At 35.7% G+C, this 14763-nt stretch overlaps 1 protein-coding gene across 2 annotated transcripts in view; it reads left to right on the top strand.

The window, feature by feature from the left end:
* Window positions 1-12473, top strand: part of LOC115213425 (PH domain leucine-rich repeat-containing protein phosphatase 2) — a 219748-nt gene extending 207275 nt beyond the window's left edge. For both annotated transcript variants that reach the window (XM_029782395.2, XM_029782397.2), the window contains exons 14-17: window positions 1483-1617; window positions 3403-3609; window positions 6210-6447; window positions 9485-12473. In XM_029782395.2, coding sequence (XP_029638255.1) covers window positions 1483-1617; window positions 3403-3609; window positions 6210-6447; window positions 9485-11179 — 2275 coding nt within the window. In that variant the 3' untranslated portion in view covers window positions 11180-12473. The remainder of the gene's footprint in view (window positions 1-1482; window positions 1618-3402; window positions 3610-6209; window positions 6448-9484) is intronic.
* Window positions 12474-14763: the final 2290 nt, after the last annotated feature.

The raw sequence follows: 14763 nt of genomic DNA, 5'->3' as shown, positions 1-14763 counted from the left end.
ACAAGTGTCTTCTGCTATAGCCTTGTGTCTGTGTTTGTCTCCCCTTCATCGCTTGACAGCCAATGTTGGTGTGTTTATGTACCTGTAACTTAGCAGTTCAGCAAAAAAGAACTGATAGAATAAGTACTAGGCTTACAAAAATAAGTCCTGGAGTTGATTTCTTTTACTAAAGGCGATGCCCCAGCATGGCCGCAGTCAAATGACTGAGATGAATAAAACAATGAAAGAATAGTCCCACCCATGCCAGCATGGAAGGTGGATGTTAAACCATGATGATGATGATGATATATATATATATATATATATATATATATATATATATGATGGGCTTCTTTCAGTTTCTAGCTACCAAATCCACTAACAAGGCTTTGGTTGGTCCAAGTCTATAGTAGAAGACACTTACTCACCCAGGGTGCCACACAATGGGACTGAACCCAGAACTATGTGGTTGGGAAGCAAGCTTCTTATCACACAGCCACACCTATAGCTTTTTTAAATGCTGTTGACAACACCTAGGTTTCCCAAACGGTCATCTAAGTACTAATACAGTTCGCCATTGCTTAACTACAGTCATCAGATGAGAACTGATGTTTTCAACATGATATGGCCATAAACTTGTTTTCTTCTACTTTATCTTCATTTTCTTGTTTATTCATTGCTATTTACCAAAGTGTTACCCATCGTATGATAGGTAACTTTGGAAGTATGCATTCTTCCATTATGGATAATATCAGGGAATATGGCAAATGTATAATAATTATAATTCAACTGTTATCAAATTTCTTTGTAGTAACATATATATATATATAATATATATATATATATATATATATATAATATATATATATATATACATACAGACACAGTATATAGTCACAAAAACCCATACACACACATACACTCAGACACACTCACACACAAGGAGACAGAGGTACACACACACACACATGTAAATACACACACATTAAAACACACAAACACAAAAATATGCAGAATACATACATACATATATATATATACATATGCACACACACACATGCATACATACATACATATATACATATGCACACGCACACATACATACATATATACATATGCACACACATACATACATACATAAATACATATGTATGCACACACACATGCACACAAGCAAACAGAAAGAATGCAGCTTGGATAATGGATAGAGTCAACGACTATTGGAAAGGTTGCAAGATGCAACAAAAATTTTAGAAAAATAAATAAGTAAATGAGTGGAAACTGAACCGGTGAGTGTGTTAAATAATAAGGCACTAAAAGAGAATGACTTCCCAGACACAACAAAATTTGCTTCAATACATGAACTCACATAAAAAATCTTGCAAGCCAATCCAAAAACAAAACATATTAATTGCTATCTTTATAATTTATTGTTTATCATCACTGTATCTCTCAACTGCTCAGTCCTTGCTTTATAACGACTTTCTTTCTTGACACTTTTAGGCAAAGGAAACGTGTGTGCCTTGTTGATATGAGAGGGCCTAATCGGCCTCAAGAGCAAACTGAAGAAACCTCAGACTCTGAGAAGCCAAACCCATGGCAGAGTGGATTCTCACAAACTTCTGGAATGAGAAATAAGTAAGTTTTATTAGTTAAATAAAATAAAATTAGTTAAATGGAACATTAATAGATTTTGATTATTAAATTTGTTCACTTCTTGATCTGCAAAGACAGGACTTATATAGGTCTTTTTCTTTGTGGTGGGGGCAGAGAATCTTTTATTTATTTATTTTTTATTTGGGTTTATTCTCCTTCCACTCTATACACATGTATAAGTTTTACAATTGTTATTCCCAACTCCTACTCAATACATTAATGTGATTCTTGTGTGATTGATTCCCGACATTTTATGCAGTGAGAGAAATGATGTATTAAAATTGACAAGGGAGACCAGATTCAAGCAACAACAATAGAAATCATTCAAAAAAATTGTGGATATCATTTTGAATTAGAGATTTTGTGTATCCAGGATAAACCATGCATAAACGATATAAATAGCTTATTTATTCACATTGTTAGGTGTAGGAGTGGCTGTGTGGTAAGTAGCTTGCTTACCAACCACATGGTTCTGTGTTCAGTCCCACTGCGTGGCACCTTGGGCAAGTGTTTTCTATTATAGCCTTGTGAGTGGATTTGGTAGACAGAAACTGAAAGAAGCCCATCATATATATGTATGTGTGTGTATATGTTTGTGTGTCTGTGTTTGTCCCCCCAACATCACTTGACAACCGATGCTGGTGTGTTTACGTCCCTGTAATCTAGCGGTTCGGCAAAAGAGACCGATAGAATAAGTACTAGGCTTACAAAGAATAAGTTCTGGGTTTGATTTGTTCGACTAAAGGCGGTGCTCCAGCATGGCCACAGTCAAATGACTGAAACAAGTAAAAGAATAAAAAGAGTAAAGAGTATTGTTTTTAAATTGATCATGTATTATCTTGTAGCTTCGATATTTCAATGATGTGATTGTTTATAATTACAATGACTTTGTAGGACAGATGTGAGAGGCTGGATCTGCCCAGTTTGAACTTAAAACAGACAGAATATTTTGACTGAATATGGTCAGTTTAAATGCTAAAGGTTTATGGATGAATCAGAGAAATAAACCAACCTTTGTGAAATGCTTGAGAATTAAATATGTTGTATATAAATATATTCTTCTTCCACTTGTTCTTGTAGTTAAAACTTAGCAGCATTCATTAATAAATGTAAAACATTAATTATCAGTTCAGAACCATATCTCCAATGGATTCACTGACAATTCCTCATTTATGGGCCTCTTCTTAAAAAATGTAAGTTGTAAATGTTTTTAGATGCTTCTTGGCAATTGTTAGGGTTGATACTCAATTCCATTGCCATGAGTAAATGAGAGAAAAAAATTCTTCCCTGGTTAATGATTTCCAGATCTGGAGAGAAGTGAACTGAGGCATGTAGATTTAAGTGTTCTGCTAAGAGATCAAAGATAATATACCCATAGTAATTCAATTTCAAGATCTTCAGGTTTATCCCTTCAGCATTTAAACAAGTTGTATCCTTCCCAAATATTCTACCTGTTTTATATTAAAACTGACTAGATAAAGCCTCTTATACAAACCTTACAATATCATTCTAAAATCAAACAGTCATATATCATCAAACTCTTGAAGCTTCAAGATAATGCATAATCAATTCACGAAACAATGTGAACAAATAAATTATATTTGACAGTTTAATCTGAAAGCCAAAAGGTTTATATTTCAACAACTCCTCTTCTCCACTTCATTTATTTTACTGATGCTCTAAAAGGGTGGGTGGTGTATATACAATGTCAGTAAGTATTTTTCAGTAGATTTATGCTATTAAAAATTTTTTTTTAAAACACAAAAGATTGTGTGTAGCAATTCTGAACAAACCAAAATTTAACAAAAATGGTGAAGATGGACTTTTCGGAATCTTTGATGGTGGCAGAAACGATGAAGTTGCCCGAACTTTAGCAGAGATCATGGCAGAGACCCTACTGGAAGAATTATATAGTCCACTGCTGGTCCCAGGTGGAACAAGTTACATGAAGTACGCTTTGCTCAGTTGTCACAGGTAAATAAGCAGTTTATTCAGACCATTTATTGCATTACCTCATGTAACTGTTAAGAATTTTATGATAACATGTTAAAAAAAAATTGTTTTTTTTTTTTGATAATTCAGAAAGCAAAGTTCTTGGTAAGCTGAATCTGCGAACTGGTTTTCATTACCCTGATTTCAAACATTTCCTCTCCTTGTTTATTTTATCATTAAAAATATAGACAAGCTCTGAAACAGCAAGAAACCTGTTCTACTCTAGTCTACCCCTTCTTTACTCCCCATCTTATAGAATACAATTGCTCCCTTGAGCTTCATAATCTTGCAAGCTGCATGAGAACCTCACTAGTTACAAAGCAAAAGCACTCTGTACATGTTGTAAAGTGTTTAGTATTAGGAAGGGCATGCAGTCATAGAAACCATGCCAAAGTAGACACAGTCCATGGACACATCAAATACAGTCAAACTATACAACTTGTACCACCATGGAACATAGATAAATTCTAGGTAAAGCGCAAACAGAAAAATTACATTTCATGTTACCTTGAGGTCTATGAACCAACAAAAGAGACACTACAAAGTCAGTCAACATGCTTGAAGTAGCAGCCAAATATCCTACAAATCCCATCCTATTCTCTTCAAAAGAACAAAAGATATATTGGACTTACTAGTGTGGAAAAAAAATGATGTGATGGTCATCTTATTCTTATCATTGCAAAGCTGGATTGCTTTTAATCATAGGTCTCTTAAGTTAAGGCTGATCTAGGATTAAACAACAACAACCCTTAATTCTGATGGATTATTTATCCATTAGTAACCATAGCTAATCAGACATATACAACAACAACAACAACAGAGTTAGCTTACTTCTTCTGCTCTCTGTGTAAACCAGGTGACGAAGGATTGTGATGACGGGTGAAACACAGTGGCACCTGTCCAACACATAGCAGCATGGCAAAATAGATGATGATGATGATGACAATAACAATGACAACAAAGATGAGGAGGGTGGTGGTGGTGGATGACAATCACGATGATGATAATGATGATGATGATGAAGACAGCATTGATGGTAGGCAGTGACAACAGCAAAGATGACAGTGATGCTTAACGTATTGAAAGAAACAATGAATGGAAAGGTAGGATATCACCAGAAAGAAAAATAATGAGAGAAAACTAAAGCAGAGGCTTTCCTTTCTCAACTCTGTTACATTTTCTCTCCTATATTTAGTTTTTCTGTTGAGATCCTATCCATGAAATATCCATATCAATATTTAATATCATCATCAATATCAATAAATAGGCACTGGTGTGGCTGTGTGGTAAGAAGTTTGCTTCCCAACCATAAAGTTCTGGGTTCAGTCCCACTGCATAGCACCTTGGGGAAGTGTTTTCTGCTCAAGTCCTGAGCCACCTAAAGCTTTGTGAATAGGTTTGATAGGTGGAAACTGAGAGAAATGTGTGTGTGTAAATGTGTGTGTGTATATATATATATATATCATCATCATCATCATCATCATCGTTTAGCGTCCGTTTTCCATGCTAGCATGGGTTGGACGGTTCTACTGGGGTCTGTGAAGCCAGAAGGCTTCATCAGGCCCAGTCAAATCTGGCAGTGTTTCTACGGCTGGATGCCCTTCCTAACGCCAACCACTCCGTGAGTGTAGTGGGTGCTTTTTACGTGCCACCCGCACTGGTGCCAGACAGAGCTGGCACCAGTATATATCATCATAGCTCTGCTAAGTTAAGGCTGGTCTAGGATGATATATATAGGCACAGGTGTGGCTGTGTGGTAAGAAGCTTGCTTCACAACCACATGGTTCCGGGTTCAGTCCCACTGTGTGGCACCTTAGGCAAGTGTCTTCTACTGTAGCCTCAGACTGACCAAAGACTTGTGAGTGGATCTGGTAGACGGAAACTGAAAGAAGCTCGTCGTGTGTGTTTATCTACCCCACCATCGCTTGACAACTATATGTTTACATCCCCATAACTTAGCACTTCAGCAAAAGAGACTGATAGAATAAGTACTAGGCTTACAAAGAATAAGTTCTGGAGTCGATTTGTTTGACTAAAGGTGGTGCTCCAGCATGGCTACAGTCAAATGACTGAAACAAGTAAAAGAGTATATATATATATATATATATTATATATATATATATATTATATATATATATATATATATATATACATGCCTTCATGGAAAGTGGACATTAAATGATGATGATGATGATATACATGTGTGGATATGCATATATGTGTGTATATACATGTGTATGTTTATATGTGTGTGTGCATGTGTGTGTGAGTGTGCGCTACTGTCTCCTTGCCTTGACATAAGATAGTTGTAAGCAAGTATAACAATCATACAAGTAGAGCCCTTCATTTCCAGCCTTCCAATGCTTGTCTGATCATGAGAAAATATTATCTTGCTTAGAAACAGATGAGGGTTTGTGACAGGAAGGGCATCCAGCCAGAGAAAATCCGCTTCAACATATTCAACCAATCCATATAAGTATGGAATAACATACTTTAAAAAATGATGACAATGAATGAAATGTGCTATTTGAACATTATATTAGCTTATAAAATAAAATTAATTTGAATTATTTATTTTGTAGGAAACTTAAATCCATTGGACAGAAAATCGGTGCCTCAGCTGCAATCTGCCATATAAAAATATTACCAGAATCTAATGAAAAAATCCCGCAGTATTGTTTGACAGTGGCCAATGTTGGTATGGTACAGGTGGTCCTTTGTCGAAATGGTCAAGCAATGCGGCTAACTCACCAATTTGCAGTTGAGTCTGACAGATCTGAGTGTATGAGAATTCAAAAATCTGATGGAATTGTTACAGAAGTAAGTGAATATATTAGTGTATAGGGGGTAGGGAGTCATTAGAGCAATGGACAAAATTAATGTGGCATTTGTTCCAGATTCTTGCATTCTGAGTTCTAATTCCACCAAGATCATCTTTCCCTTTCATCTTCGCAGAGTCGATAAATAAAGTTTTAGCAGGTATATGTAGACAGTTTAACAAGAAATGTAGATGGCTGTTTTACATAAAGGCAACGACAAAAATCAGAAGGTAAATGAGGTGTTTTTGTGCTGAAATGAAATACAATTTTATTACAGTTTCCAAACAATGCCGAACAAACGTAAATTACAGGAGAAGTTAAGGTGTGTGCAAAACATCATAATGTGGACGTACAGTCTGGCAGGAATAACATTTGTGAGACATGAATAATTTCAGTTTCACTTACTGCAATTTACAAGGACTTTAGATTGGAGTTGATATCAATTCCACAATACAAAGTAGGACAAATGTCATAATGCAGATAAAAATCTTGCTGGAGAAACAGATTTCAACAAACCAGATAGAAACGATATAATAAGCCTCATAGTTGCTTAAAAGAAACGAATGTCACATGAAGAACGGCCCAAGGATTCAGAATTGCTAAAGGAAACTTAGCCCGGTAGTCATAATGACAGGCAAAACAGTAATTTCCCATATTCTAGATGAGGCTGACCAAATGAGGAACTTGAAAGTATGTAGTTAACAGTTCAACGTCTTCACAGCAACTGACTCTACTTTTAGTTTTCAGATGCGCTTTAGACTTGGATGGATGTTGTTGTTTGAATTTGCACAACTGGTCAGCGTCTGTCTCAAACAACTAACTTGTGCAACAGTAAAAAAATAAATTTATCATGCCTTACTACAAAGTAATAGACTCAGCTGATGGACTAGCAGATTTGTTAGTGCATTAGAAGGGTTGCCCTGTAGCATTTGTCCAAGCACAGTATGTTCAGAGCTCAAATCTCACCATGGGCTACAAGGGTAATAACCTAAACCCGTTACAAAGAAAAGACACAAAACCCTTCATGGTGATTTGTCTTTTTTGTTTCATATTTGTTTATAGAAACTGGGAAAATCATGGCAGTCCTAGTTAAGTTTATAGATTTATTTACTAAGCCAGCTCAGCAATTTTGCTGAAGTATTTATCAAAATCATTTAATTGAAGGTTGAAGGTCCCTTTCAGTGAGGGCAGTGACAAGCAAATGAATATGTAATCATTTAACAGTTTAACACCTTTACTTGTTCCTTGGGTGCATTTAATGGAGTCTGTACCGTCACAAATATTCAGACCAGATCTCAACTTTGAGGATATTTTCCTCCCTCATTCCTTCCTACCAGATTTGGAAGCCCTATAAAGGGTCATAAGCACTGCACTTCTCTCCAGACTAAAAGTTTAAAAAAAAGAGGGTGTAATGTTTCCTGTAGCTAGAGTGGCAAGCTGACAGGATTGTTAGCATGCCAGGCAAAATGCTCAGTAGTATTTTATCTGTCTTTACGTTCTGAGTTCAAATTCTGTCAAAGCCAACATTGCCTTTCATTCTTTCAGGGCCCATAAAATAAGTACTATTTGAGCACTGGGGGCAATGTAATCGACTTACCCTTTTCTCTGAAATTGCTGACATTGTGCCAAAATTTGAAACTAATATTTTCTGTAGCCCACTTGTTGTCTGCCAAGGCAGTCTATGCTACAACACATCAACCCCAGTGCTCAACTAATACTTATTTTACTGACCCCAAAAGGACAAGCAGCAAAGATGACCTCAGCGAAATTTGAACTTTCAGAACATAAATAGAGACAGAATACCACTAAGCAATTCTACCAGTTTCCTACCTTAGATAAAGCTAGAAATATAATAGTGTAAATAATGGGTTTAAAATCCTTTTGGACAGCAAAAGTTGGACGCTGCTCAGTATTTACAATTATTTATAGCTTTATCTATGTTGATTTCAACCATTAAAATGGTTTTATAGTTTGTCTTTGTATTATTGCTGATAGCTAGATTGAGAAGTTCCCATTGGAAGAATATTTTAAAGCATCTCTTCCAAGAAAAATCACCAGCAATTAGTAAAACTAAAGATTGTACAAGTTGTGCAATGTAAGAAAACACAGTTTGCTTTCATGATTGATAGTTTGTGGGAGTAGGTGAACTACTGGGTGGTCGTGGGCTACGATTCTGTTGGAAATATCAAGGGACATACCACAGAAAATTGTATCAGTAACCTACCTGACTGTCTCAGATGTAACTCTAATATGAAGCATATTTGGAGCATTGGACTAGTGAAGCTCTAACTTTAAATATCTGAAGATTTGTGGAGCAGGAATTTAAATGTGGTAGGATTATGCTGAGTTTTCTTGACAAGGCAATGAGTAGACACATGGTCTGTTGAGACAGGGGTAGTTATACCAGGGTAAAGACTAAGTTTAGAGGCAAGAAAGAGTTTTAGAGCAATGATATTTTGGTCAGATTTAAAGACAGATGAGGAAACTGACTGGGGCTGGTAATTAATGTGATAGATATGAGACACACAAAATGAAAGAGGGGTCAGTTAGGAATATTGTACTATTTCTTTGAGGGATTATAATTTAACAAGATGGCAAAGACAAACAGAAGATATAATACAATTAAGCAGGGAATTGTCTTAACCATTTAGGTCGACCTCTTCATTCATAGAAAAATATTTACTTGAGAACAGTGAAGCTTTCCCTGAAAGCTTTGTTTTTGAATAAAAATTGATAGGAATGTGATGTAGAAAATACAAAAATCAAACATCATTTATTTTGTCACTCAGTCTCTCTCTTTTTTTCTGTCTGTCTATCTATTTGTTTATCTACCTATCTATTTATCTATCTACCTATCTATCAATTTATCTATCTAGCTAGCTATCTTTCTACCTACCTAGCTAATCTTTCTATTTGTTTGCCCCTCTTTCTCTCTCTCTCTCTCCTACATTTTTTCCATTACTCCATATGTCTTCTCTCACAAACTATTTCATATCTGATTATTCTCTAAACATAAGCATTATTTTCTAACCTTCTAGGATGGCCTGGTCAATGGAATCACACCTTGTACACGACTGATTGGTTGCAGTTATCTCTACCCTCAACTCATTCCAAAGCCACACATTCGCAGTATAAAACTCCAACATGATGACCAGTTCATCATAATAGCTAATCAAGAATTGTGGAAATACATCAGCATTGAGGAAGCTGTCAGCCAGATCTCTCCATTCCAAGATCCAGTAGTAAGTGCCAAAGTATTACAAGATCTTGCTCAAGGATATGGTGCCACAGAGAACCTGTGTGTTGTTGTTATAAACTTAAAACCATTACAGATTTCTCCATTTAGTCCAACTCCATCGCAGGTATTTAACTTCCCACAGTTATATAACAACAACGTTGGGGAGCTCACACCAAAGTTGTGGCAAAACAAAGCACAAAGAGATGCACTCCCTAGCAACAATTCTAGTGCCTTGTGTTCCATTGCAGAAAGTGAAGAATCAGATGAAAGTAAAAATTCAACATTGGAGAGAAAGAAAAAAAAGACTGACTCAAAAGATACTGAAAACGAGATTTCATTGAGCTCTCATCCTGCATCTCAAATTGGCAGTGAGACAACGAGCATTTATGAGTGGGAAGAACTTTTACAGAGAAAACTTGCCAAAGAGGTGAAAAGCAAAGAAGTTTATGATGAGCTAAAAAAACTGGAAAAAGCAGCAAAGGAAGAGATGGAGAGCAAAGATACAGAAACTGAACCAACATCTGAAAATAATAGGTCAACAGTTGTTAAAAGTATAAAAAAAAATGCAGAGAATCAAGAGGAACTAGTCACTTCACATCAAGCAGATTCTGAATCTGATACAAAGATATCCACTGACCAAAGTGAAACGTCTACAGAATTAAGGGAAGACTGTCTGTATGACATTCCACCTGGAATTGACCGTGATGCCATTTTATTTTACAAGATGCAAATGGCACGTTTCAATAGTGGAAAGAGTGGAAGCTTGAGTTCTGTGCAGTCTGTGCCAATGTATACCTCCCTTGAAGATATGTTTCCACCCCACATTCCTTCACAGAGCATTGAGGTGCTAGTGAGAGCCATGCCTAATATTACTCGATCAATAACCAGAGATAATTCTAAACCCAAGCAAAACTCTGTCTTCAGAAAGAAAGTCAGCGAAAGCAAGTACCATGTAAATGAAAAAGAGCAGCCAAAAACTGATCCAACACCAAGTACAAGGACAGCAGCAAATGCTGGAACATCACATCCGGTAAATTATATAAAGCCATCTAGCAAGACAAGTTCAGAGACACATTCAAACTCTAGCAATGATGAAAGTAGTTCTAAAAGTACGTCATCAACTCCTGGAACATCACATTCAACAAGTTACTTAAAGCCATCTAGCAAGACAAGTTCAGAGACACATTCAAACTCTAGCAACGATGAAAGTAATTCTATGAGTACGTCATCAAATCCCGGAACATCATTTCCAGCAGGTTACGTAAAGCCATCTAGCAAGACAAGTTCAGAGACACATTCAAACTCTAGCAATGATGAATGTAATTCTATAAGTACATTATCAGATCCAGAAACAAACCTTACAATAATACATGTAAAATCATCTAGCACAAGCTCAGAATTACATTCTAATTCTAGCAACAACGAAAGTAATTCTACAGACAGTAGAGACAATGATGGAGATTTCACTGGAAGTATTATCATATCTTACCTTTGATAAAATGTCAACCATGTTTACTCTCTACTATACAGACTGCTGTATACCAAATATGCAACAGATGTTGAGACTGCTGGTAGGTTAAAAAGAAATATCAACCAACACTTCAATTCAATACATTCCTTATTGTTTCAAATATATAACTATAGGGGTGATAAAAAAAAATTACGAAACCCTGTCTAAAGTAAGTATATATATTAGGAGAGTCATACTGGTTATAGTAAGGCTTGTAAATATAATCACCAGATATGGTTAACTGCAGTTTTTGGTGATTATTTTTATAAACTTTCCTGTAATCAGTATAGCCTTTCCAAAATATAAGAATATTAACTTCATTTGTATGTGTATGGGTGTGCACATAGGCACGGACGTTGTTGACATTCCATGGCTGCACTTATCACTGATTTTGGACATTATATCTGGTCACTCTGTGCTTTTATAAACCTGAAATAAAGAATTTCTTTTACTCATAAAACATAGACTTTTGATAGTAAGAGAGTCTGAACATATAAGCTTGCCTCAAATAAGACCCCATCGAACCCACGCTAGCATGGTAAAACAGATATGAAACGAATGGATTAGTGAACATGTATGTATTTTTATACATACACAAATATAATTTTAGTTTTAAATTTTGCAAATTGGCCGAAAATGTACGAAAGCCTTTTTTGTATATGGAAGAATGTGTAAACCTGATTTAGATACAAGCTAAGACTAGAGTATGTTGATGGGAATGAAACAATGCACCTGTGATTGTCCATTGCTTCAAAGTGTCTTTTCCCTGTCATGATAAGCGTCAACAATTGAGAATTTATTCCCAATTACTCAAAGTTGTCTCCTCTTTACCTTCAGAACACACACACATACATCTTTTGTCTTGATGTTTTTTATGTCAAATCATCGTTATTATACAATGATGATATATACGAACTAGCGACTTGGTTGTTATAATCACAACAGTAAAACTGTTATACCCTTTGACCTTCTACAGATTCCTATAACATTCAATAACATTTAAGCAAGAGTTAAAGACAGGAAAGTAATGCTAAATTTCGCAAATCTGTAGCACTCCCAGAAATGTAATCAAACAATTGTCCCACTATAATCCAGCACCTATGTTCTTTACAAGTTGAACTGACCTTAAACAACTAAACTTTGTTAGTTGCTCGGCCAAATGTAACCACCACGCATTATCATGTATCGATACATCATTGTCAACAACTTTCTTCTCAACTTTTGTAATACATCAAATAAATTTGGTTATATATATATATAAATTATTTAATCAATTAAAGCATTATTCTTCGTTATATTCTTTTTTGTTTTTATTTTATTTTCATGCAGTTAGTTTTATGGTGAAGTTCATTTTACTACTGCATGGTTCAAGGTTTGCTCTACTCTGTGGGTATTTTAGGGATGTATTTTTCAAGTTATCTCCCTTGACCCCAGAGCCAAGTTGGTTTTGTCTCTTGTGAGATAGACATTAGTAAGTATTGAAGTGATATAAGCATCTAAAACTCCTGAAGTAGTGTCCTTACATGGGTGAAGTCAAATGACAGGAACCTTTTAAGTGATCCAATAAACGGTAGGTACATATCAAGGAAATAACACAAATTGTATCAATATCTGTCAAGCTGCATCGAACAAGGGACTGGAAATTCCTTACGATCTAAGAAAATATTTGTTTATATCTAAAGGCTAGCTTTTACAGAAGAGAAAAGAGCTTGAAAGAAACTTTGTCCCCAGTTAAATTATTCTCTGAGTTTCTGGCCATCAGAACTTTCCAATATAAATTTCATTTAATATTCCAGTGATATACGCTCTTTTCATCACTGTGTTATGTTAAACTAATGCGTGTATGTGTGTTACAGTGATCCCTCGCTACTTCGCGGTCCAACTATCGCGGATCCATGACTTCGCGGATTTTTAACCAGGGACGTCCAGTGATTCACAACCTAAAAAACGCCCATTTTTCTGCTAGCAAAGGGTAGTTTAAGATTCAGAAATGCTTCGGTCTAAAAAGCGTTTCCCTGCATGGCGAGGCTGCTTCTGCTGACAGGAGCGCTGCTGAAACTTTCAAGAAGATTATCTCCGAACAAGTTTTTGATATGGACGAGATAGGCTTGTTTTGGAAAAGAATGTCGTCGCGAACTTTCCTGTTCAAAGCATACAAGGATCGTGTGGCCCTCGTGAGGTGTGGCCATGCTGGAGGATTTTTGTTAAAGCCAGGACTTATTTACAAGTCCTGCTGCTACTACTACAGTTGCACATTCGGAAGAAGTGGAAGAGGTGTCCCAGTAAAGGGCACTGCCGTCAGCTTCATCATCATCATGTCTACTGCACAGCAAATTCATCAACATCATCATTCAAATATTATTTCGACTTCTTTCGTGTTGAGTACAGTAACAATCATTATTTTTTAAAAATCTAAAGTGTTATTGCTTAACAGTTGTCCTTGTTATTAATAGACCACTGTAATGGGTGGGTTATTAACAGTACAGGGAAGGTTTTAAAAGTCCAAATACGCGTTAAATAAATACTGTAAATATGGTGTCCCTACTTCGCGGAAATTCAGTTATCGCGGCCGGTCTTGGAACCATTCTACCGCGATAAACGAGGAATCACTGTATACAAATAATTTTGAAGCTTGAAAATAACTGTTACAATGAAAATAAATTATTTATTATTAGTTTTCATAACAAAATTAACGGCATTTGAAATATCTTAAAATAAAGACAATTTTCGTTTTTCATTTTTTTATTTACTTTCTGCAAGTATTTTTTTTTGTTTTTTGCTGATCATAACATAAAATGATTAATTGAGAAATAATAATAATTCTTCGGTTAATATAGTTTTCAGAACCACGCTTTTATTTAAGTTTAGTGTCAAAATTTTGAAACTACCCCTTATATAATATACATAACTTATACAAATAATTTGTGTATTGAAATCACTGCCTTCATTTATACAAGGATCGTGTGCCATTGTTTACTCCGTATGACTGTGAGACACACTGTGATCTTACTTTGAGTCAAAAGCGCTAGAGTGCCAATTTCCGTGCAGTCATTCTCAAAGAAGTGTCTGTACACAATTATCAAAGGACGGTTTGAATAATAATCAAAGATCAGAAGTCAACCAAAGCTAAAACTTTTATATGGAACACGATCACTGTCAAACAGAGCCGTCTCAGTAGTATTATAGGCCACAAGGAATAGCAGTTGCACTAAGCACTGTAGAAGTTATTTATTGACACCATGTCAAAGCAGGCATAGATCACAGCTGGGCCCCTGGACCCATACCTGCAGTCAAACTGTCTTTCCTGTCTGCATGTAAAGTCGATGTTTCCCTTTGAAATTTTAAGATTGATAGAGTTGTTTCCCTTTAAATTATATTCTCTTTATTAATTATCAAGGTTCGACAAACATCGAAAACGTTACAAGACAATGCAATGAGGGAGCTTACATAAAAGGGAATATAAAAAAAATCACACAAGCAAAAATAAAGAAACAAAAACATTCAAATGAGGAATAATTTTGGATCTTTTCGGTTTGACCGGCAGTTTTTTAAAATAATTTCCACGTAAC

Source organism: Octopus sinensis, linkage group LG6, assembly GCF_006345805.1.
Source record: "Octopus sinensis linkage group LG6, ASM634580v1, whole genome shotgun sequence".
Lineage (NCBI taxonomy): Eukaryota > Metazoa > Mollusca > Cephalopoda > Octopoda > Octopodidae > Octopus > Octopus sinensis.
The sequence above is the reverse complement of the archived record's forward strand: the minus strand, read 5'-3'. Positions and strand labels throughout refer to the sequence as shown.